This window comes from Schistocerca americana, chromosome 3 (assembly GCF_021461395.2).
Source record: "Schistocerca americana isolate TAMUIC-IGC-003095 chromosome 3, iqSchAmer2.1, whole genome shotgun sequence".
In the NCBI taxonomy this organism is placed as follows: Eukaryota; Metazoa; Arthropoda; class Insecta; order Orthoptera; family Acrididae; genus Schistocerca; species Schistocerca americana.
In genome coordinates this window covers 894,305,279-894,328,227 of record NC_060121.1, presented here as the reverse complement: position 1 = coordinate 894,328,227, position 22,949 = coordinate 894,305,279, and the positions used below count along the sequence as shown (strand labels likewise).

Sequence of the window (22,949 nt, the reverse complement as noted above, 5' to 3'; positions counted from 1 at the left end):
GTGTAAGTGAGAACATTCATGGGATTAATAATAGTCCTAAGAATGTTGTTGTTCAATTTAATGACAAGTTGAAGATGTTAGTTGATGGATCAAATATTGAGAATAAATTTGTTATTTTCAATTTAAGTTCTTTATCTCGATTGTTCTTTTTTCTGCTCTTTTAATAAGGTTATTTGATTGAATAGGATTAAAGTAGCTGAAAATATAATGAATAGGGAGAATCATATGATAGGAGGTATTTGAGGGATTTAGATTCAAATTTCCCCATCAGAAGTAGTCGTTAATTTACTATTGTTTGGTTTAACAGACCATTACTTACTTCCAGTCATCTGATGTTTCAAGGTGTACTAGTTGTTTAGTTATTTTAGATTGACACTCTAATGTTATACATTTTAACTAACTCCTTAGATTATCTTGGATAATCACTTGATAAATAAATTTACTGAAGTTCTTTCAATTACAATTGGTATAAATCTGTGGTTTGCTCCACAAATTTCTGAGCATTGGCCAAAAAATAGTCCAGGTCGGTTTATTGTAAATGTTCCTTGATTTAGTCGACCTGGTGTGGCATCAATTTTAACCCCCAGAGCAGGTACTGCTTATGAGTAAAGAATTCTGATGCTCTTGTTAATACTCGTACTTCTGTATTTATTGGAAAAATTGTTCGGTTATCTACATCTAGAAGTCGAAAGCCGTCGTTTTCTAAATCTTGTTCTGGTGTTATGTAGGTGTCAAATTCTACGTCTATAAAGTCTGAATATTCATATCTTCAGTACCATTGTCGTCTAATTGTTTTAATTGTGATTATTGCATCTACTGAATCATCAAATATATAAATCACTCGTAGTGATGGTAGAGCAATAAAAATTAGGGTAATTGCTGATAATGTTGTTCAGATGGTTTCAACTAAATGTCCTTGAAGTATTTTTCGGTTTGTATAGGCAATAAATAATATATAACTTAGGGCATAACCTACAATTACTGTAATTAATAATAATATGACCATAGTATGATCATGGAAGAATGACAGTTGCTCCATTAATGGTGAAGCTCCATCTTGAAGGGATAAATTTGATCATGTTGCCATTAAATGTTTTTTTCTAATAACTGGCCTACATGAATAATGGAAATGGGCACCACCTTAGGAAATGAAGGGACAAGTTGATCACATTCATCCTAAGATGTCAAATGACGGTTAATTTGGTCAAAGAGGGCCAAAGCAACAGATTAAGACCATGGCTTTGGCCCTTCTGAAGACTCAGCATATGCTTTTTGTGACCACAACTACTACCCCAGATTATACCATAGGACATAATAATGTGAAAATAAGATAACTTGGTATGGAGTTTCAGTGTAAAAAATAGTGGAGGGCATACCAACAGCACTCACTTTCTGCACAACATTCTGAATCTGAACTCTAAGAAAGTTTTAAATGTCTTTCACAGACATCTCTCAATTGAAAATTTCAGTGCTTATTTCAATAGATATTTCGAAGTCCCAAGTAGGATGTACCACATTGTACATCAAGAAATGTAGTGAAAAAGAACAACCTCTTTTCCCAACTTCTCATTTAGTCCTGCAAGTATCTGGCACAAACTGGAACTTTGGTCTCCAAATCTTTCTTGATGCCAAATTAGCAGGTTAAATGTCATAGGATATGTTGCTATTTTGTATTACAATTTCATACAACTACGGAAAATTTAGAAGTGCTGTTGGTCTGCAGCATGTCTTTTTCTGAACTTGTTTCACTAAAGAGTAATTTTAATGGTGTGCTTTCATGTGTACATCAAAAAGCACATTAATAAGTCATGAGAAAACCAGAGAGAACACTAAGAGTAAAATAGAAGCTTACTGCAGCTGAAAAGACACAATCCAAAGGTAACTTAGAACAGTTCTACTTCACAACTGTACTTGATATTGGTCAGTACCCACATAGATCTCATAGCTTTTAATTATCGATCCACAGGCTCTCATTGTTTCCTGTGCGACCAACTAGTAGAAGTTCTTAGCGTTTGCCCGCACCAATAACATACTGATTTCACTTGCAAAACTAGCAGCAAGAAATTTTTATTAAATATTCCACCATATGCATTGTTGGCCACAAACCTTAAATTTTCCCACAGCATCGTTAAAATAACTAGTTGGAAAAGTCAAGTCGGAGAAAATAAAAGAGCATACCACTCCATTACAATACGATCAGATTACTAATACTCTGGTGTTCAAATCAAATCGAGGACACCTTTACTACTGAACCCCATGCTACTACCTCTGCCTGGTAGGCCTCCCCTATTACTCCACTATAACAGTTTGGCATAACAAACATCACAGGCGAGGCCAGCAGCACCACACACTTTGGTGGTTGCTCATAAAAGACTGCCAGCAGTGGCCGAACTACTTTTCCATGCCCATCACGGGCACCAATCAGATGCAACGATGCCACATTGCTTGGACAGCCTACAGACAGGGAGCATACAGTCTCCAGGTGCAGCAACCAATTGCATGGATTCAATGTAGTAATCTGAGCAGCAATAAAACCCACAGCCTGCAGTCTTCAGTGTACAGTCTACAGTTGGCAGTCTTCACAAGTGCACCCTACAGTTGGCAAACACTGTAGTGGGACATATTATCCTGTGCAACTGGAAATGTCACAGCCACAGCGCAGCAAAATTGCTACGAGATTAGTCACTTTCAATACTAAACAGCTCTTCAGAATCTTTGAGTTATGCAAATTTAGTCCTTAGTCTGTACAGAATCATTATATAACCAGAGTTGGGTGTTCAGGTACTTTTCCTGAGTTACAATAAATAAGTGTTCTTGCACCTAGACTAATTTGTGTAGTGGTCACAGAACTCTTACATTGGTACATTCTGAACGGAGCATCCGTGGTGTGACCAATAATGTTAACAGTCACAACATTTGCTTTGCAACATCCATTTACTTTCACATTTATTCTAATGCTATTATTCAATCAAACAAAATATGTGGTAGTACTGTGTTTATATATCTAAAAACAAAGATGATGTGACTTACCAAATGAAAGTGCTGGCAGGTCAATAGACACACAAACAAACACAAACATACACACAAAATTCAAGCTTTCGCAACAAACTGTTGCCTCATCATATATATACATATCAGAGAAAATGGTGAAGTTTTCTGGAAACATGTTTGCACCGATGTATGTAATGTAGACTGTTCTGATGAAAAAGCGTTTTGACAGTTATAGACAACGTCTGCTATGTTTTTTGCCAATAGAGACCATTTTAACTCATATCCTTGAGTGGTACTTCTATATCATGTTCAGCATTTTATATACTGAACAGGACATCTCATTAATCTGTACATTCCCCTTCCCCCACACACAGGCTGAAATGAGTAGACACTTTTTCATGTAATATCAATGGCGGTGGGGGGAACAATAAAACAACAATGTCAATTTAGACTAAATAAATGTGAATAGTACCAGATATGTTTATCTTGGGAACATGCCTAACTGCTGAAAATCACAGACAAGACGTCATCACAACAATTTTAAAACTGCTATTTAAAAGAATAGAAGAAAAGTGGAGCATACTGATAATGTACCATGAAACATATTACAGTTTTACCTCTTGTAACAATTGTTTAACATCTGCAAATTTATCTCCTATGTTCTGCACAATAAAAATCAAGTAGAAATGAAACCAGTTTAGTCATTTGATTTTATTGCCACCTTTTGCAGGTATCATAAGTCTGTATAATACTGCAACGATCCAGACATTTATGCACACAAATATGTATAAACATGTAAACACAGAGAAATATTCAAGTATCTGCATTGGGGAAACCACTCATTTTTTGAAACACTTATTACATCACGTATCACATTGATAAAGATTTGTTACACAGATTCCATCTAGCTGTTAATGAACAGCAACAGAATTAAATACATGCAGTGCATAAAGAATGGAAAATAATAATTCTGGTTTCTTTTTTAACACAGTGTAACTGCTACACTTACCACGGCAGGAACACTTGTCACTAGCAACACAAGACTGGGTAAACATGCTATTTCTTGTACATCTTCTACAAGAAATAACATTTACAAATAAATAAACTGGGCAGAATATGGTCTTTAAGACCATTATGACTCAAAAGTACACTTACTACCGAGTTCTGAGCTATGTACAGTTCATTTTAAACTCACGATAATCTCTCTCTCTCTCTCTCTCACCACACACACACACACACACACACACACACACACACACACACACACGACATATAAATGCAAAACACAAGAATCACATTGAATACAATTTCTGCACTTCCCACAGTATCAACGATACCTCTCCACATAACGCAGTCTTTTACAAGCGAAAGGAAAATAATATATAGCTACATACACAATCAAATCTGTTATTCCACTGAAGTTCATATAATACATTTAAAACATCTACTGTCACAGCTTAAAAAACACTTCAATTTACAATGTGACTGCCTGACAACTGAGTAAAAATAAAAGGTACTGAAGAAAAAGAAAAATATTTACATCCATTGAGATATCTGCTCGAGGGTACATCTCTCCTCTACAGGAGAGATGTCAGCGCTGCCAACGAGACCCTTGTTTTGAACCACCAAATCTCCCACTACCATTGAATTTGTGAAAGGAATGGCCACCACGGTTCTTGTAATATAATCCCTTGTGATGGTATGGTGGGGGATGAGGATGTGAATGGTGTGGGCGGTAATAGACCTGTGGCCTGAACATGTTGCCAGAGTTATTCCAACGAATCTTCTCATTGTGATACTGCTGGAACGAATTGTACTTGGGTCGGGAATTGTGCTGCGAGCTGCTGTTATTGTTGAATTTCATCTTCTTTGCCTGTAAACATAATGTTTTCTTATTCACTGTTTCAAACATGTTACAAATCTTAGTACAGACAATGAGGACAAAATATAAACTGAAGAAAGAAAATATGAAAATTCAAAACCACAATGTGCTGCTGCATTTCCTTTGTAGGAACAAGAAACAGATTATGAGAGAAAGATCAAAACACACAATGGATTTCTTTTTTCTTTTTTTTTTTTTTTTTTTACTAGTTGATCAGATGAAAGAATAACTACAGAAAGAGTTGTAACAATTGTGAAGTTCACAGGTTAGTAAACATTTTCCCCTGGCACTGCGCAAATTGTTGAGTGATTTCATGTCTCATGATTGACTGTCTTTCAACTGTTACCTCCTAGGCCTATGATCCTCAGTACTAAGAAACTCCTCTCATGCCATTTCATATCCATTCTTCTGTAACCCTATTGACCTTTGCAGTGTTTCCATTTCTACAAACAAATATGCCCTCATACATTTTTTATTCAGGTATGAATCATACATTTATTTCTTCCTTAAATGTGTATAAACCCTAGTCTTAAATTAATGTACTGATTACAACTCACACTGAGCATTATCAGAAACTTGGCTGTCACTGGAAGCCAAGAAATTTATCAACAAACAAACTTACCCTTCCTCTGTCGAGCTCTTCATCATACAAATTTTCTAAAGACCTCTTGCGTTCCTTATCACGCTCTTTCTCCAGTTCAATGTCGACGTAGCTCCGTTCACCACCCCAACTAGTCACTGCAAGAGAAAGAAACTATATGAACAATGTAGAAAATTAAGACAAGAAGGGCACAGTGAAACCAACACGTAACAAAACAACACACCACAGCTTCAATTTGACATTTTTTTTGTTTAAAAAATGAAATATTGGGGGGAGGGAGCAGACAATCTTTACTAAAGTGCCAGGGTTATTTTACATAATGAAAAAACTGGAAGAACAAGTTGCATAAAAAAAAGAGACTGTATGCTACTTAAGACCAATTTCCCACTTTCTCTGGTCCCCAGAGTGCCTTTCAGGGCCATGCAATTTTGAGAAATACAGAATGTTGCATATCTGTATAATATAAATTGGGTACTGACTAGAGAAACAAACTTATTATACAGAATCGTTTGTACACAGCATCGGACAGTGTGGCATGTGCAACCCCTACTCAAACAGCAAATTGTCTTCAGTCTAAATCTTTCATTGCTGAAAATATTCATCAAGTGAATACAAAAAGTGAAATTTGCAACTTTGGACTGGTTTTTCCTTGTACTGACATAGGAAGCCTAGAGATTTAAACAATATAGAATGGAAAATACTGATGTACAACAACACTGTGTGTAGTCTCATGTTCAAAGCAATCCTCTAAAGAAGTGTTTAAGAGATCTAAACTTGTGGGGTGTTGGTCCAGCTATTAATCTGCAGAATGTGAAAGCACAATTGGAAAACATATGGTGATTGGTTTGCACTGAACATATTTGTAATTGCTTTAAGAATTAAATAATTTTGCGAAGATGTAAATTACTTTGTTCATGAAAAGAAAGATTATCTTTGCTCTCCTCACCTCCCCACCTTCCTGCAAACCTGAGGGTAGTTCTCATTAAGCAATTTTACAGTGTTAGTCAGGGCATTGAGTATTAACTAAACTGGTCTTTATGATGATAATGTTTGGTTTGAGGAGCACTCAACTGTGTTGTCATCAGCACCCGTACAATGTCCCGATCTTTACACAGTCCAATTCTAGCCACATTCATGGATGATGATGATGATGAAATGATGGGGACAACACAAGCACCCAGTCTCCGAGCAGAGAAAAATCACTAACCTGGCCAGGAATCAGACCCTGGAGCCTGTGATCCAGAGGCAGCAACACTAGCCACTAGACCACGAGCTGCGGACAAACTGGTCTTTATGACTAGATTTTAAACTGCTTGATCATTGTTCATATTTACTATCTGCTACGCTAAAAGCCCTTATAACCAACCACACGACTATTTTCATGGATAATATTATTTGGAACAGTCTTGAAATTATATACCAATAATATGTTAAAACCACTGAAATCAGAAGTGACTGGAAGTTTTCAGCATTTGCTGACGGATCTACCACTCAGGCTAGCCAAGAGCAAACCAAATAAAACCAAAAATACAGTTCAGGTTTTCACAACCAGTTGCTGACATTTTTGTCTGTTGGTTTTTGCCTTGGGTTCTTGATCTGGCACTTATTTAATGGCTTTTCTGACATTTCACCAGAACCAATGGCTCGAAATGTGAAAGATTCATTTCTCATTGCCGGTGAAGCACCAGAAAAATCATTCAGTAAATATAAGTCAAAAATCCAGAGATGAAAGACGACAGGCAACACATCAAGTTAAAACTAATTACATTAAATGTTCTCTGTGCAACTATAATGTTAATTCCCTAAAACTGTCTCGCAAAAAAAAGCAACTGACTCGCAGAAGTAAAAGAATCACATGGACATAAATGATGTAATAATGCCAACTGCAACCAGAGGTTACACTAGTGCCAGTGAAGATACATCATCTGCATATTCTTCATTTCCACCACAATGTATAATACAGGATGTACAGTAAAACCCCTTCTTAATGAAATCACTGTAGACTCAAATATTTTTCCTTACATGGGGGTGTGCCCGAGTACATACAAGGAATGACCCAGAATCATAATTCAAGCAAGTTTGGGTAACATAGGTGCTATTTAATTACAAAATTATCAATATCCTGTGCTAAAAATTTAACCCGTCAAAAAATGAAACTGACTTCCACAAAACTGCTATTTTTTATTGGCTTTAACAGTGTATATTATGCCCAAGTCCAGAGCTGTAGTTGACATCCACAGCTCGGAGGAAGGAACACAATGTTTACAACCTTCAGAAATAACATTTTATGTCCTGGACTCGAAAAATAAATAAAATTTCTTTGCCATGTAAAAGCTATCAGTCAACAATATTTACAATTTTCTGCACCCATCTTGGCATCTAAAAACCTGAAAAATTGTGATAAAGATTTCTGATACCAACCAAGCACTGCCTTTGAACTCAAGGGTTACAAAGTATCTTCACACGTTTTTGAAACACCTGGAAACTTTTCACTTTCATCCATATTTACACACTCTAGCATCATCATCCATCCTTTCCTTTTTTTACCTGCAGCATATTTTCGCTTAACGAAATATGATTTTGCAGCAAGTAAATTACAAAAGTTGTCATTTGTATGAATCAATAAAGGATGTCACTTTCATGCATTGAAAATACCTCTGGGCTCAAAACATCTACATCCACACAACTTATCTATAACTCACACCAAAGTGCCTGGCAGAGGGTTCACTGTAACACTTTCACACTATTTCTCTACTGTGCCACTCTCAAACACCATGCAGGAAAAATGAACACTCAAATCTCTCCATGCAAGCTACAATTTCTGTTATTTTATTACAACTATTGTATGATCAATTTTCTCTACATAGGTGAACATCAACAGAATTTTTTCACATTTGGAAGAGACTGAAATTTCATGAAAAGATCTTGTTGCAGTGAGAAAATGCCTTTGGTTTAATGAGTGCCACCACACCTCACATATCTTATCTGTGACACTATCTCCCCTATTTCGGAATAGCACAAAACAAGAAGCCCTTCTCTAAATGTTCTTTGATGTTCTCTATCAACTCTGCCTGGTAAGGATCCCATGTGCAACAGTACTCTAGAAGTGGATGGACAACTGTAGTTGTAAGCAGCCTCTTCAGTAGATTTGCTGCACCTTTTAAGTGTTCCACAAATAAAGTACCGTCTATAGTTTGCCTTCCCCACAACATTATATACGTGATCACTCCAATTTAAGCTATTTGTAACTGTAGTCACTGGGTATTTAGTTAAATTCACAGCCTTTGATTTATTATTTATAACTGAAATTCATGGATTCCTTTTACAACTCACATGGACGACCTGACATCTTCCATTATTTAGTGTTAATTGCTGCTTTATACACCATTCAAATATATTGTCTATTGATTTTGATCTTATGATGACTTTACTAGATGGTAAATGGCAGGACCATCTGCAAACAATCTAAGAGGGTTGCTCAAAATGTCTCCTAAATCATCTATAAAAATTAGGAACAGCAGAGAGCCTGTAACACCTCCTTGGGGAATACCAGATATCACTTCTGGTAAGATTATCAACAATGTAAGATACGTTACTACTTACCACAAAGATAACAAGTTGCAGACAGACACAATTAAAGCGACACTTACACAAAAGTTTTCAGCCTCACCCTTTGTCAGGAAAAGAGAAATGCACACCATTCATCCACACAAGCAAGCACATCTCACACACGACTGCCAACTCTGACTGCATGCTGCCTATGTGTTAACAGATCGTTTTCTTCAAGGCAGTTCTTAATGTTTATCTGCAGTGTATGTTCCAAAATCTCACTGAAATGGACATCAGTGAAACAGGTCTATAATTCAGTGGATTACTCTTCTTTCCTTTGACCTGTGTAATTTTCCAGTCTTTGTGTATAGATTTTTCATAGAGCACGTGACTGTATATGATTGCTAGACACGGAACAATTATATCAGTGTATCCTGAAAAGTATCTAACTAGCACACAATCTGGTCCAGAAGACTTGATTTGAGTTGCTTTGCTACACCAAGGATATCTACTTCCAAGTTACTTCGTGTGGGCAGCAGTTCTTGACAGGAATTCTGGAATATTTATTTCTTCTCCTTTAGTGAAGCAATTTAAAAAGACTATTTAGTAACTCTGCTTTAGTGGCACTGTCATCAGCAACACTACCATTGGTTTCACGCAGTGAAGGTATTGAATGTCTTGCCACTGATGTACTTCATGTACAGCCAGAATTTATCTGGATTTTCTGCCACATTTTGGAACAGGGTTTCAAGTGGGAAACTGTCAAAAGCACATCACACTGAAATCTAAACTAATTTCGAACTTCCCTTAAACTCCATTAATCTTAGTGATTTCGCATTTGTTTAAATTTTGCATGCCCTTTTTTTCTGTAACAATGTTTTGATCTGTTTTATGTACTGTGGGGTAATAATTCCGACAATAGTTGTGTTCTGTGGGGTAATAATTCCGACAATGTTTTGTGTCCTGTGGGGCAATAATTCTCTCTTATTAATTTATTTGGTATAAATCTTTCAGTTGTCGTCAATGATATTTCTCTGAATTTAAGACGTATCTGGTGTATGCTTCCAAAGTTGCTTCATAAGGTATATCGACTGCCTCTTATGAAGGTGCCAAGTGAATTTTTAAAAATTTTTTAAAACAGATATATTTTGCATATATTTTTGCTGAGGTTTGCTGCAACAATATTGTGGTCTCTAACCCTTGTATCCATCATGATGCTCCCTATTTGTTGCAAAGAGGTGAAGTATATTTTGGCAACCATATCCTTCGAAATCATCTTTGCCTCCTGCCAGCGGAAAGGTTTTGCCACAGGTAGGTTCCAACAGCCAATCCAACAAGAGGACATGGGTAGATAGTCCCCCTGACTCAGGAATGACATCTGAGAGTATCATGACAAGTAACAGAACACATGCTGGCGGTCAGAATGTGTTTTTAGTCATTACAAGGAAAGAGGGCAGCTTCAAGAAAGTTTCCCCTTTTTATATTCACAAAGGGCTCGAGGGCATTGCTAGTAGTTTGAAATCTGTTACGTGATTGCGTAATGGGACGCTGTTGGTGGAAACCCCCTAGTTCCCAACAAGCTAAAAATCTACAGAGTCAAGCGGGCACTGGAGTAGATGAGACGCTCTTCCTGCACTTAATTTCTTGCCTGTTCCGATTCACCAAGTGCCCTTCACTCATTGCAATGTTTGTGTCCAGCAGATAAAATAGTCCAGACCATCCAGGATGCCCTCCTCCAACTACAATGACTAGGGAAGGAGGTGGCTTTCTGTTGGGTTCCAGGACACGTCGGCATTGCTGGGAACGAAAGGGCAGGCCTTGCAGCCTAGGAGGCGTGGCTCAATCCGCAAGTATTTCAGTGTGCCATCCTCCTGCACGCACTCACTGTTGAGCTCACGAGTCATGCGTCAGTGGGAGGATGAGTGGCTGGAAATGACTGACAATAAGCTCAGTTTAGTCAAGCCCAAAACGTGTGTGTGGTGTACTTCCTTCCAACTACGCAGATGGGACGATGTTCTCCTCACTCGGCTTCGGACAGGCCACAGTCCTATGACGCATGGCTTCCTGCACTGGCGAAAGGACCCTCCAATCTGTGGTACTTGTGGTGTCCAGGTCACTGTGCGCCACTTTTATTGGATTGCGTTTTATTTTCTGACCAGTGGGCCGCGGCTGTCTTGCCGGCGGATCCGTCACCTCTTTTAGGAAATACTCAAACGAATGTAGATAAAGTTTTAAAGTTCTGCGACTTGTCCAATGTTTTTACTGAGATTTTAGGGAGAGGGTCTTAATTTGTTCACAGGGTGGCTGGCTCACCCTTATTTTACGTAAGTGGCCAGCCAGTGACAATTTCTTGTGGCATCCTTGACACTCCTTTCTAGTTTTCCTGACGTTTCATTTTCTTGTACAGCATTTTTCATCTTTTCCCGCTTTCTTTGTGTGTATGCTTCCATTTTACTAAATTTGGACACATTCGTTTCTTTTAATGTGTGCCAGGGTGCTGATGACCTCAACATTGAGCGCCCATAAGCCGCAACACACACACACACACACACACACACTACACTACACTACACTACACGTGGGCTCCTGAACTAACTGTTCAAACAAGTTTTGAACTAAGCATTTAGTATAATTTTGGACAATGTTTTATACGTATCACCGGCTTTGAACACACATTTTCATAAACATATCGAAGGTAGATTGACGTCACCACCAACTATAACTATCAGTGGGCTATCTATCTGAGACGATATTCAAGTTTTCTATGAACCTTTCGGCAACTATATTATTTGAGTAAAGGGGTTTGGTAAAAGGAATCAATTATCAATTAATCCAACTGTTAAATATAATCTCTGCGCATACTAACTCAGAGGACCTATTTACTTCAATTCTGCTACCCGATCAACTACTGCTAACAGCAACAGACATGCTGCCACCAAATGTATCTAATCTATACAGTCTGAAAACTGTTAGATACTTCGTAAAAATTTCAACTGCCTTTTCCTCCTGTTTTAGCCAGCTTTCGGTACCAAAAATGATTTGAGATTCAGTGTTTTCTATTAGTGCTTGCTGCTTCCCTTTGAGACTGAAACTTTCTAACTTAAAAAAACTGCCCAGTCCGCTCCACGCAGCATCCACCACAAACACCTTCTGTGTGTAACGGACCCCTGACCCATGAGACACCATCTGCAAGTGGCTGCACCCTGTGCTCTTCATGGCATCCAAGAAGACCCATTTCACATGTGAGATGACTCTCACTGGTATGTACACAGAGTGCTTACTGGACTTCTGCCTCTCTTTGGTGGCCAAATTCGTAAGGGGCAGCATTACGCACCTATGTTTGAGGCTTCTTGTGAAACAGGACAAGCGAATGCATCTGACCCACAATCTTTTTCTGTCACAGATAGCACCTGAAAGCTCTGTCAGTCGAACAGGGAAGGCCTTACTATCGACCCCATCCCTCCCCAAAAGTCTTTGCTGCCTGACACACCTTTGAACCATTCACCACTTAACCACAGTTGAGGGGTCAAACTCAGTGCATGCAGTAGCACTTTAGGCCGCAGTAGTGGGCCGATCGGGAGGCCCTGTATCAGTTATGGCAATGTAACATTCTTCCATATAGTTTACTCTTTCTATGACCACCTCACTTTCTCAACTTACCCTTTTTGAAATGACAGATTATGACTTATTTAAAATGATCTCACCAGCCATGTCAAGCAATGCAATTAAATTTTCGAACACTGAACTTCAGGGTGATTTCACAAGCCATCTCTTGCAGTATATTTCTGCTGATAAGAATGCTGATTTTTTTTTTTATTCCTTTAAACCACTTTAAAGGAATATTTCCCATATTACCGAATGTAGACACATAAATGTTGTTCCTCTTAAATCCACAGAAATTGTTGGCTTGGGCATTTAAGAACACTTTCTTATTTTTGTGTGTGCCACACACCTAGATGGTGCTAGATCTTATTTCTTTGACTTGTTGGAAGGTTTTACATTACAATTATCACAAAAATCGCAGATGATAGTCAGCTTTCGCTGAACTGTAATCTCTATATGCTGGCACGCCATAACTTGACAAAAGTAAAACTGATAACTTTAACACTTCAATAAACAAACAATTACACTTTTCAGCTTTGTAGACTCCAAGATTGACATCAGATTATGTGACCCAAGTCATTAGGCAGGGCACAAATCTATTTCAGATTTGTTTAACATATCTGCCAGATTACTACAAGAGAAGTCTAGTTATTAACTATGATCTAGGTACGTTTCAATCAATTGAATCATTTGTCATTTACTGTGTCACATGACAAAGAATACAATCTGTGTGAAAGTGAAAGAAATTGGAAACCATGTTAGGAATTGCATAAAAACTGGATTTTAATGTGAAATGAATTTTAATTTGCAGAATGTTTCCATGTTTATTCCTTAAAAGACTACTACTTATAGTGGAATTTGTTAAAAGTGAGGAGGAAAACCACCAGGCTTATAGCATTATGAGCAGGAAAAACACTGGTTTTATAGGAGTTTCACCAGAAATAACAAACATTCATTAAAAGTGGGATTTCCTTAAAGAAAGTTCATTAATTCAGGGTTTTACTATATTCCTGTATAGTCTCTTGGCACCAACTGATTGATTTCACCCACTGCTGAGTGCATAGCCTCCATTTAAGATGTTGAAAATATTCTAATTTGCTCAGCCTCCTCCCTCATCAAATCCCAGTAGTTTGAATCAGGCGCCAGAACCTGTTTCAGCTCATACCATCTCTTGTGCTTATTCTAGCCATGTTTCATACAACTAAATGCAATTTTATACAAGTAACATGGAAAAAGAGCTTACCTTGTGCTCCCGCATAGCCTTGGTGTGACAAGTGCTTCAGTTTGCCAGTGATTTCTGTTCTGGCAGCACCATCCCACATCTGACTTGGTCCTTTTCCACTGTTATTTGGCCTGCTATCACCATCAGATCGTTCATCTCTTGGCATCCGAACGACAACAGTGTGAGGAATTCGTGATCGATGAATAGGGGATGCTCTATCATCTCCATTGGCTACTTCCTTACCAACTATGGATCTGACTTCGTCTCGATGTAGTCTCGGGCTGTCATCGCTGTTGTTCCGACTGCCATTACAATGCCGATCTGACCTATAAAAAATTATACGTTTAGAGTTTCCCTCATGTTCAACAAATGTCTATGAAGTTTTATGAACCTAATATTTCCTTCGTAAACACTTTCTCTCCTTGTGTGTGTGTGTGTGTGTGTGTGTGTGTGTGTGTGTGTGTGTGTGTGCACCTGCCACCTCATCCAAATATAACGATTGTCGTCGTATATTATTTTCTACATAAGCCAACCACTTATTTGGACTGATATACAAGGTATAGTTGCACAGCCATCTACTTGTCCTACATAAGTAGGATTTAAGAAAATCCATTTGACACTTTTACATAGATAAAAATCTACTTACCAAGCTGTGGCAGAACGAAGACATGACATATGGTTATAACTATAATCTCCTTTTACACGCATGTTCTGCTGCTGCTGCTTGGTGAGCAGATTTTTTATCTATCCAATTAGCTTACATCATCAAAAATTGATTCTTTTTGTTGTTACATTTTACGCTTTTACTTCAGCTGGATTTAAGGCACCCCACTGCAAGATCATTGGCATATTTCGGCAGGGAACATCCTGCGTCAGTGTCACACTGTGAACCACTCTGGTTGAATAGACAAAATGAAACTTACAAGTAATTGAAAAATTTTATATCTAAAAAATTATGAGCCATGTACAACCAGCTGTAAACCAGTCCGGAGATTACAGCTAAGTCAAAATTACCAAGTAAGAAAACATTTTCATTTTCATTGCTCCACTAGAGGAGATTGCAGTAGCTAATGCACTACTCAATAAATCTTTATGAGTGACCTATTATACTTAAACTTAAGAGTATATTTTCGAAAATTACTTAAAATTCCTCACTTTCAGACAGTCTGTCATTAGCTGCTTCAAAAAACAATGAAGGAAATATTTGTAACATTTCGTAACCTGTCTTTCAGAAGACCTGTAAGTCTAAGAAGTAAATGTATAACCATGATTAACAGAAACATGCTACAATGAGTAGACAAAGTCTGAGGACATCACCACAGATCTAATCACCAACCAGGAGGGGGCCACAGGGAGGCCGGGGAATGCAGCAACGCAAACTCAATTTGGTGCGTGGTTGCGTAAATTCCAGTATGAACGTCAATGAGTTAGAACATAAAATGGAGGTTTACAATGCCAACTGATTCATCATTCATAAGTGGCATGTGCAATAACTTCAGGATGGTGTTTACAGATAATCTATTTGATATGTGTGGCTTACAAATTATTTGACACCTGACACTAAATTATTGCGTTCCTTAAAGTAGAATTACAATTACTATGCAAGATTTTAACTTGGATTCAATAAATATGTCTCTCTGAAAACGTAAAAATTTCATATCACGTATAACAATTTTATTCACATTGTTTCACACATTAAGATAAACAGTACTGACACTGACAAAGAGTCCCCTATCTCCCTCCGCCCCCCCCCCCCCCTTCTATTTCTATCAGTTAGAACTGTAGTCAAAGAACAGAAAACAAACAAAATGTAAAATACAAGAATAAAATATTAATCATTATTAAGTAAAATATAAAAATACTACGTATACTTCACACATCCAACAAGCTTAAATGCTGGGATACGTCGTAGCATCTTGGAAAGATATCATATTCACATTCCAAAAAAATTAAGAACAATACAAAGCCTTTTAAGAAATTTGACAGATATATGAGTGTGGCAGAGTCTGTATCTAAAATGCACTGCAAATCTCAAGCCAAAGTTAAACACCTTCATTCCCTCGACCCACGATATTTATTCTCCCAAAACAAAAATAGAAACTCTCTCAAAATGTGTTGCATTTTTTATCACCGTGAAAATCCTGTAGACACTAGCTGCCCTTTTTCAGTGCAAAGGCACAGCTGAATACACAGCCCTCAAAACAAGAGGTGAACTAAAATTAGGTTAATTTGTCTCAGAGGAGAGAAGGGGGTACAATCCATCAAATTGTCTGTTTCATCTACCAAAGCTCAGTCTTTCACGCATCCAGCAACTTTTCTTTACTACTGTTCTCCAGAACAGTAACACTAACTTGAGTTGTTGATACAATGAACCACAGCACATTTTTCACAAACATATGGTGATTGAGGGCTGCATCAGATATCCTGTTGCTGTGGATCCAATGCAAAGCAGAATCGGGACCATTTAAACCTTGCTTTTGGTGAGTGAAGAGTCTGTCATGGACCGACTTCTCGGCTTCGTACATATGCTGTGTATTGTCTGGGGTAGGTGAACTACAATGCATGGCCATACCTCTCTTGCCTCAGAGTAACAAGGACCATAGGTAGAAGTTCAAGACAAAAGCATTTCGAAAATGGGGTCAGACTATTGACATGTTTTGTACTGCATGACAGACATACAATAATATACTCCTGACACTCTCTCCTTCTCCTTTGTCTCCCCTCATCCTCACAACAGGTGACTTCCTGTCAATCTGAGGTCCGAATTACTTGTTCCCCCTTTCTAACCTTCCTCAACCTAGGATCCTTTCCTTCCACAGATAGGAACTAGATGTTCTAAAGGCTAGGTATAGGTACTCTTTCACCTCCTTAAAGTAAGCACTGACCAGTCATTCTGTCTCCTAACAATTTAGTTTCCTCAGTTAATTTTTCTTTTGATACAATACCAATCCAACAATAGAACTGCACTCCAATAACTTCCATAATTCAATACTATCAATGGAAAATCATTGAAGATAGAATATTTGAAGTACTTACTGAGAAGGCACAGATACAGGCCGCTGGGGCTGCTGCGGTGGCCCCGGAGTCGAGTCCTTGGCAGAGGAAAGAGATGACACGCACCACGTTGTGGTTGCAGCTGCTACGGGAGCAGATGTGGCAGGGGGTGGAGGGGGCTTCGTGCAGATGCCCTGCTCCGTCACTTGCCAACCTGCGCGGGGGATTTGTAACGTACGTCTGGGGCTGGGAGCGGGTGTAGGGGTGGAAGCCGCGGTTGTGACAGGGGGCGGGGGTGGGGTCGGGCTGTTGGAGGGGGGGCTGGGGACCGAACTGTCATCACCAGGACCACCGGAGCTGGAGTCTCTGGCTGCTCCATCTCCCTCCGGCTCGGAATCTGTACCGGTGGAGTCACCGGGATCGTATGGAACCAAGCTCTGTGGCAGTGGTGACGAGTGTACCCTGTACAAAAAGGATACCGTGAATGTTTATTTTTAATAAATTATCACCACCTGTCATTGACTAAGCAGTTGTTAAGTGTGGTATATGTCTACGAACACACTAAACAGATGTGGTTATCAATCTAGTGTCAGAAAGTGCCCAAATTAATGGAACAGTATGTTCTAAAAGACATGGTGAATGCCTTCCCAAAAGTTTTCACTATAATTGCTGAGAAACAGCAGTCCTCTCAATTGCACTTGTCTTGTCTCCTCCAAATAGATTTTCAATACAGGCAAAGACTTCTGCACTGACTTATCAGATGGCTGCTACAGCCTCATTAACTATTTTCCCCAGATGTGGCAGTGTTCGGTTACAGAGGGACTAAAGTGCTTGGTGAGGTTTGAGTCAGAGTATGTATATACTCCAAAAAGAGGGGCCATTGCATTTCACAAAGCTGTGTGTTGCCTACTAATTATTTCTTTTATGCGTTACAAAAAACGAAAAAGGAACATAAATTGTAACGCTTGATTCAAATGCAGAATACAGACAATGACATTAATGAAAAAAGATTTAGTGATCTTATTTCAAAGACTTCCATGATGATAAGTGGCATATGCAAACCACTCGACCTAACTATAACTATGATGAACATTAAATAACTATTAAAAAGAAAAAATCAAATAGACTCCAGCATGAACAATACACAATAGAAAGGAAAGCTAAAAGTCGTTGATGTTGTAAGCATATACTATATAAGTTTTGTTCTCTTGACAAAACTCTGTTCTGAAATGAAAACTACATCTATGTACGCAGTTAATTTCCACATTTACTAAAAACGACACACAAGTAATGAACACTTGTTTACAAATGAAACAAAATGTATTGCCAATTGAGTGATTATTTCTGGATACATACCTTTCTTTCAAGGATGATGGAGCTGGACTAGATACATTATTTATGGCAATGGGGGCTTCCGTTTTTGTGACTTTCACAGGGCTTTTAACAGGGGACAGCTTGCTTGTAACAGGGGCTGCTGGCTTGTGGTTATTTAACAGGCCATTAGTCTGAGATGCTGCCTTTACACTTGTAGGAATCATTGCAGGGCTAACGAGCCGTTGTAAGTTTGTCTTGTAGCCTAAAAAATGGAAAGAGTACTTGGTATATGTTTTGCCTACTCAGTACAAACAACAAAAGTAAGATAATACGGGGTGTTCAAAAAGTCTCTCCGCAGTGCCGTATGATTGTTAGCCGTGTGTGCCATATGACTGTTCACCTGCCTGGGTACTTTCCTTCAAGTGGACTCTCCCAACATTCCATTGTTTCATTTATCTCAGCCAGCATCAGTAGTATCATTGGTGGGTGTTGTTATGTGTTGACGTGAACGTTTAAGTTCAGTTCTTTTATTTGTTTGTTTTGTTTTTGTCAGTATTAAAAAGCTAACCATTGAAGAACATGTGTTTTTAGTCGAACAAGTGTTCGAAGCTGGCAGTAAATACACAAATTCAGTTCGTCAAACATTTAATTCAGTTTTGCCGAAGACAACATTCCCACATTGTGATACAGTGCAAGATTTGATTAACAAATTTCGAAGTACAGGTTCAGTGACAGACGCACCGAGCAGTGGTCATCCTAGAGTTTTGTCTGAGGATAAACTACGCGATATTTCCGATAAAAGCCCACGAGTCCGACCAAGTCAGTAAGAAAACTTGCCCAGGAAATCGATGTTAGTGTCACACAGCTGTAAGGAAAAAATAAGAACTTTTCCCATACAAAGTGACAGTTGTGCAAGAACTGAAAAATACTGATCATGGCAAGAAACTGCATTATTGTCAATTGTTCAAAAATTTCGCTCAACAAAATGGAAGGGATATTCTTAATGAAACGTTTTTCACTGATGAGGCATGGTTTCATTTATCTGGGTACATGAACTCGCAAAATTCACGTATGTGGAGTACTGCACATCCACTGTGTATTCATGAGGAACAACTTCATTCTGTGAAAATAGGAGTCTGGATTGCAATTTCTAGATGTTGGATTTTTCAATGAAACAATAAACGCACAATGATACTGCAGAGAGTTTCATTTCGGTATATTCACTGCGGCATACGGCACATGCAGCAAACAATCATACGGCAGTGCGGAGAGACTTTTTGAACACCCCGTATAATGAAATGTATACTATTTTCTTATGCCGTTTTAGCTTCTGTTGTTTCACACTGGCAAAGTGTAATTTGATCAGTTTTCATAATTTATGACATAGTATAATGAAAAATATACAGGCAATAATCTATTAAACAAGAAAAGGTGCAGAGTCAAAAAATCTGCACTTATCCCTGGTGGAAGTTACTATAGATTAATTTTCGATGGTGTCACACATTAACATTCCTCAAGGGGAGAAGTTTTACTGCCACATTTGTAAAGCAGGCACTTTAAAAAAAATTGAATTAATATGTGCAATGTTTTCTGACCACTGAGATTGATGACAAACTGTATGGACAGCCAAATGCTTAAAATTTATAATTTCTCAAACTGTAAAAGAAATATAAGCTTCTTAGTTAAAAAAATGTGTGTAATATTTATAAGAACAGTTCAGCTGACTGTGAAATCCCTTAAATTCAATGTGATCAGTGACAAACTCAGAAATGGCTACATAGAACTTGTCCTTATTGAAACCAGATTCATGTAATAGTTTAAGTTGCTACTACATGAAAATGTTTTATTTTGTTCACTGCACTTTCAAGGTAAAACTTATCAATTTATAAACTGTGTTTATATTTTTACAGTTTTAGTAATGTAATGCAGCAATGAGAACAGATTATGTGACTTTTCAAAGCAATTGATTGCACAGTGTACAAATACAGAGCTTATCTACTGACCTGTACTTCCATTTGTAAGAGTGTTTTGTGATGTCACAGAAGTAACTGTTGCAGGTTTTGTAGACACTGCAGGCTGTGTCTGAGGTATATTTGCTTCAGATTTATCCATTTCATAGATGATTATGTATGCATTCATATCAAGAACTGAATTTAGTGATATAGGTCTTACCTGAAATAAATAAAAATAATGTCAGTAATAATCAACATCATAATCATAATAAAAATGGTGTACATCTAATAATCAACGTCAAAGTATTTTATAGTTATTTTTCGATTTCTTTGACAGGGCCAGATTAAGGACTCTACACATATTCGTAACAGTACAGCAACTGAAAGTAACGACCAAGAAAATAACTTTTCTAAGCACCATTTCTGTTGTATGAAGTGGAGCAGTTAAACATATGTAATAATTTCAGTTTTCCAGCTCCAATCTAAATAGTTCAGAAGCTGCATTACTGCTAAAATTATCTGTTTAATACAATTACAGAACAAGGCCACTGTAATTCGGCTGGAACATTGGTTTTACAGTTTATAATTATTGAATTTTACACAATGATGCAGTACAAAACCTAGAAGAATTTTATTCATCAAGATGGTTCTCTTCCTTCTATCTGCCAAAAGCGGACTTTGGCATTTCTTACACAAGTTTATCGCCACACCTTACTCACATACACAAACTGAATCAAAATCTTCAATTGATATCACAAAAGCAAAGAAATATTTGGAAAGAATTAAGGAAAGGGTTAAGAAAGGAATATTGTGGTGCAACATGCAACCAACACCGAGTTAAATACACAGCATGTACTGTGGTAGGCAAGTATGGGGAGGGAAATTGCTAGGATCCTTTTTAAAGGGACCATCATCCTGGCATTTAACTTAAGAGATTGAAGTCATTCTCACAAGGTATATGTTTCTCATCATGAAGCACATGCATCATGGTTACTGCACGCTCTGCATCAACCTGCTTCATCGCACAGAACATGCTCCTCAGCATTCTCCGGTAGCAGTCTGGGGCACTTGGTGCATAAATTGCACAGTTTCTTTACAAAAATGGATGTGCATAAAATAGCTGTGTTAAATCTGTTAATGCTTGTCAAACAAAAGCAGAGGCAATCACGAATTACATTCTGCAATTGTCGAATAATGCTGTACAATTATCTTACGTATGTACTAGTAAAAGTTATTTGTTAACTCAACTGAATGTTCATACCTTTTTCAGTTTTAAATGGAATGCAGTTATAGGGCCTAATGTCAGTTTGGGTATGCATAGTATCCATATTCTCGATGTTGCACAGACTGCCATCACTCTGAAGTAACGTACTTCAGCAAACTGATTTTAAGACCAAGATTCATTTTGTAATTTCATATGAATGACAGTTGATATACAGTGTGGTTGTAATTAAGCTTTCCCTTTTAACACGTTATAACATGAAAACTAACTACCGTACGAGTCCTAAACTTGGTAGCATTAACTACCGTACGAGTCCTAAACTTGGTAGCATTAACTACCGTACGAGTCCTAAACTTGGTAGCATTAATGTCAAGAAATACTGTGGAATCAATTCAATTGAAACACTTTTAATGTGCTGCTACAGAACCATTATTGCTACAAATGGGGCTCATATGATGCCCATCAATATTCAGAAGAGTCTGAAATGCAGCACAGCAGAATGATGCATGTCCATAGGTATGCTTGGCTACCTCTCTTGATATGCTACGCTTCAGATCAGCATGTGTGAATGTTCCCCTAGTAAACTCTGCCCTTCAGGTTGCCCCACAACCAGAAATCATAGAGACTGAGATCAGGTTATCGTGTCAGCCAATCATTTGGAAACTATTGGCTGATAATTCGATCGTTCTCAAATGTGTTTTGGAGAAGCAAGTCAACTTTATGAGTGATGTGTGGTGGAGCCCCACCTTGCAAGAAAACTGCTGTCTTTCTCCTGTAGGGTGGGTATCACCTGCTGGCAAAGCATATATCAGTAACACTGGCCAGTCACACTGCACGTCTTTGGTCCTCCAGTGCCAGCCTGTTCGAAACAGAATTGATCAATGATGAACGTAGCCTTTAAGCCACACCATACAGTGACACATTCACCACACAGAGGAACTTCATGCATAGTGATCGGAGGTGAAGATACCCCAAATCGGCAATTGTGTGTGTTCACCTCACCCGTCAGAGGAAAATGAGGTCGGTCTGTCCATTGAATGGTCCAGGGCCAGCCCTCATCAACTTCAATCCTCGCGAGTGAAGTCAGCACATCACTGTGCATCCTGTGGTGCAAGCTGCTGTACGATACGGATCTTGTACAGATACCATTTGAGAATGGCACAAAGCACCTTCTGTACAGTGGACCATGAGATGTTCAACTGTCGTGACACAGCATGAGCACTGCCTGACGATTAGGAATAGTGCGCCTGTGGTGCAACTGGTTGTCAGGCTCTTCTCAGAGCAACACCCAGTTCTCCAGTTGATTCATACTATTTCTTCATCATGATCCGCACAACACGTGGAGAAAGACGACACTTCCGTAATACTTTCGCCGGCAATATTCTCTAAGTGCAGCTGCAGCATTACTGTTTTTGATAAGAGAGCTTCACCAATAATGCCCTGCTCCTTTAGTCCAAGCTCATGTTGACACGTCAAGAAGTGCACTGCAACTGTCAAGTGTGTGAGCCTATGGCTCATGATGACTGATCACAGCACCTGGTGGCCACGATGGGAGCTGGACAGTGGCACTGTGATGCATGGAAATCATGCACCCCATACTCTGGACATTATTGCTACCA

At 38.4% G+C, this 22,949-nt stretch overlaps 1 protein-coding gene across 3 annotated transcripts in view; it reads right to left on the bottom strand.

Annotated features, from left to right (window-relative positions):
- Positions 1-3,687: 3,687 nt before the first annotated feature.
- LOC124605247 (ubiquitin carboxyl-terminal hydrolase 36) overlaps positions 3,688-22,949 on the bottom strand; it is a 37,719-nt gene continuing 18,457 nt past the window's right edge. For 2 of the 3 annotated variants that reach the window (XM_047136801.1, XM_047136802.1), the window contains exons 10-15: positions 20,160-20,328; positions 18,199-18,418; positions 16,885-17,304; positions 13,870-14,174; positions 5,496-5,611; positions 3,688-4,864 (exon numbers count right to left, since the gene is read on the bottom strand). In XM_047136801.1, the coding sequence (XP_046992757.1) occupies positions 4,583-4,864; positions 5,496-5,611; positions 13,870-14,174; positions 16,885-17,304; positions 18,199-18,418; positions 20,160-20,328 (1,512 nt within the window). In that variant the 3' untranslated portion in view covers positions 3,688-4,582. The remainder of the gene's footprint in view (positions 4,865-5,495; positions 5,612-13,869; positions 14,175-16,884; positions 17,305-18,198; positions 18,419-20,159; positions 20,329-22,949) is intronic. The other variant, XM_047136803.1, reaches the window with a different exon arrangement.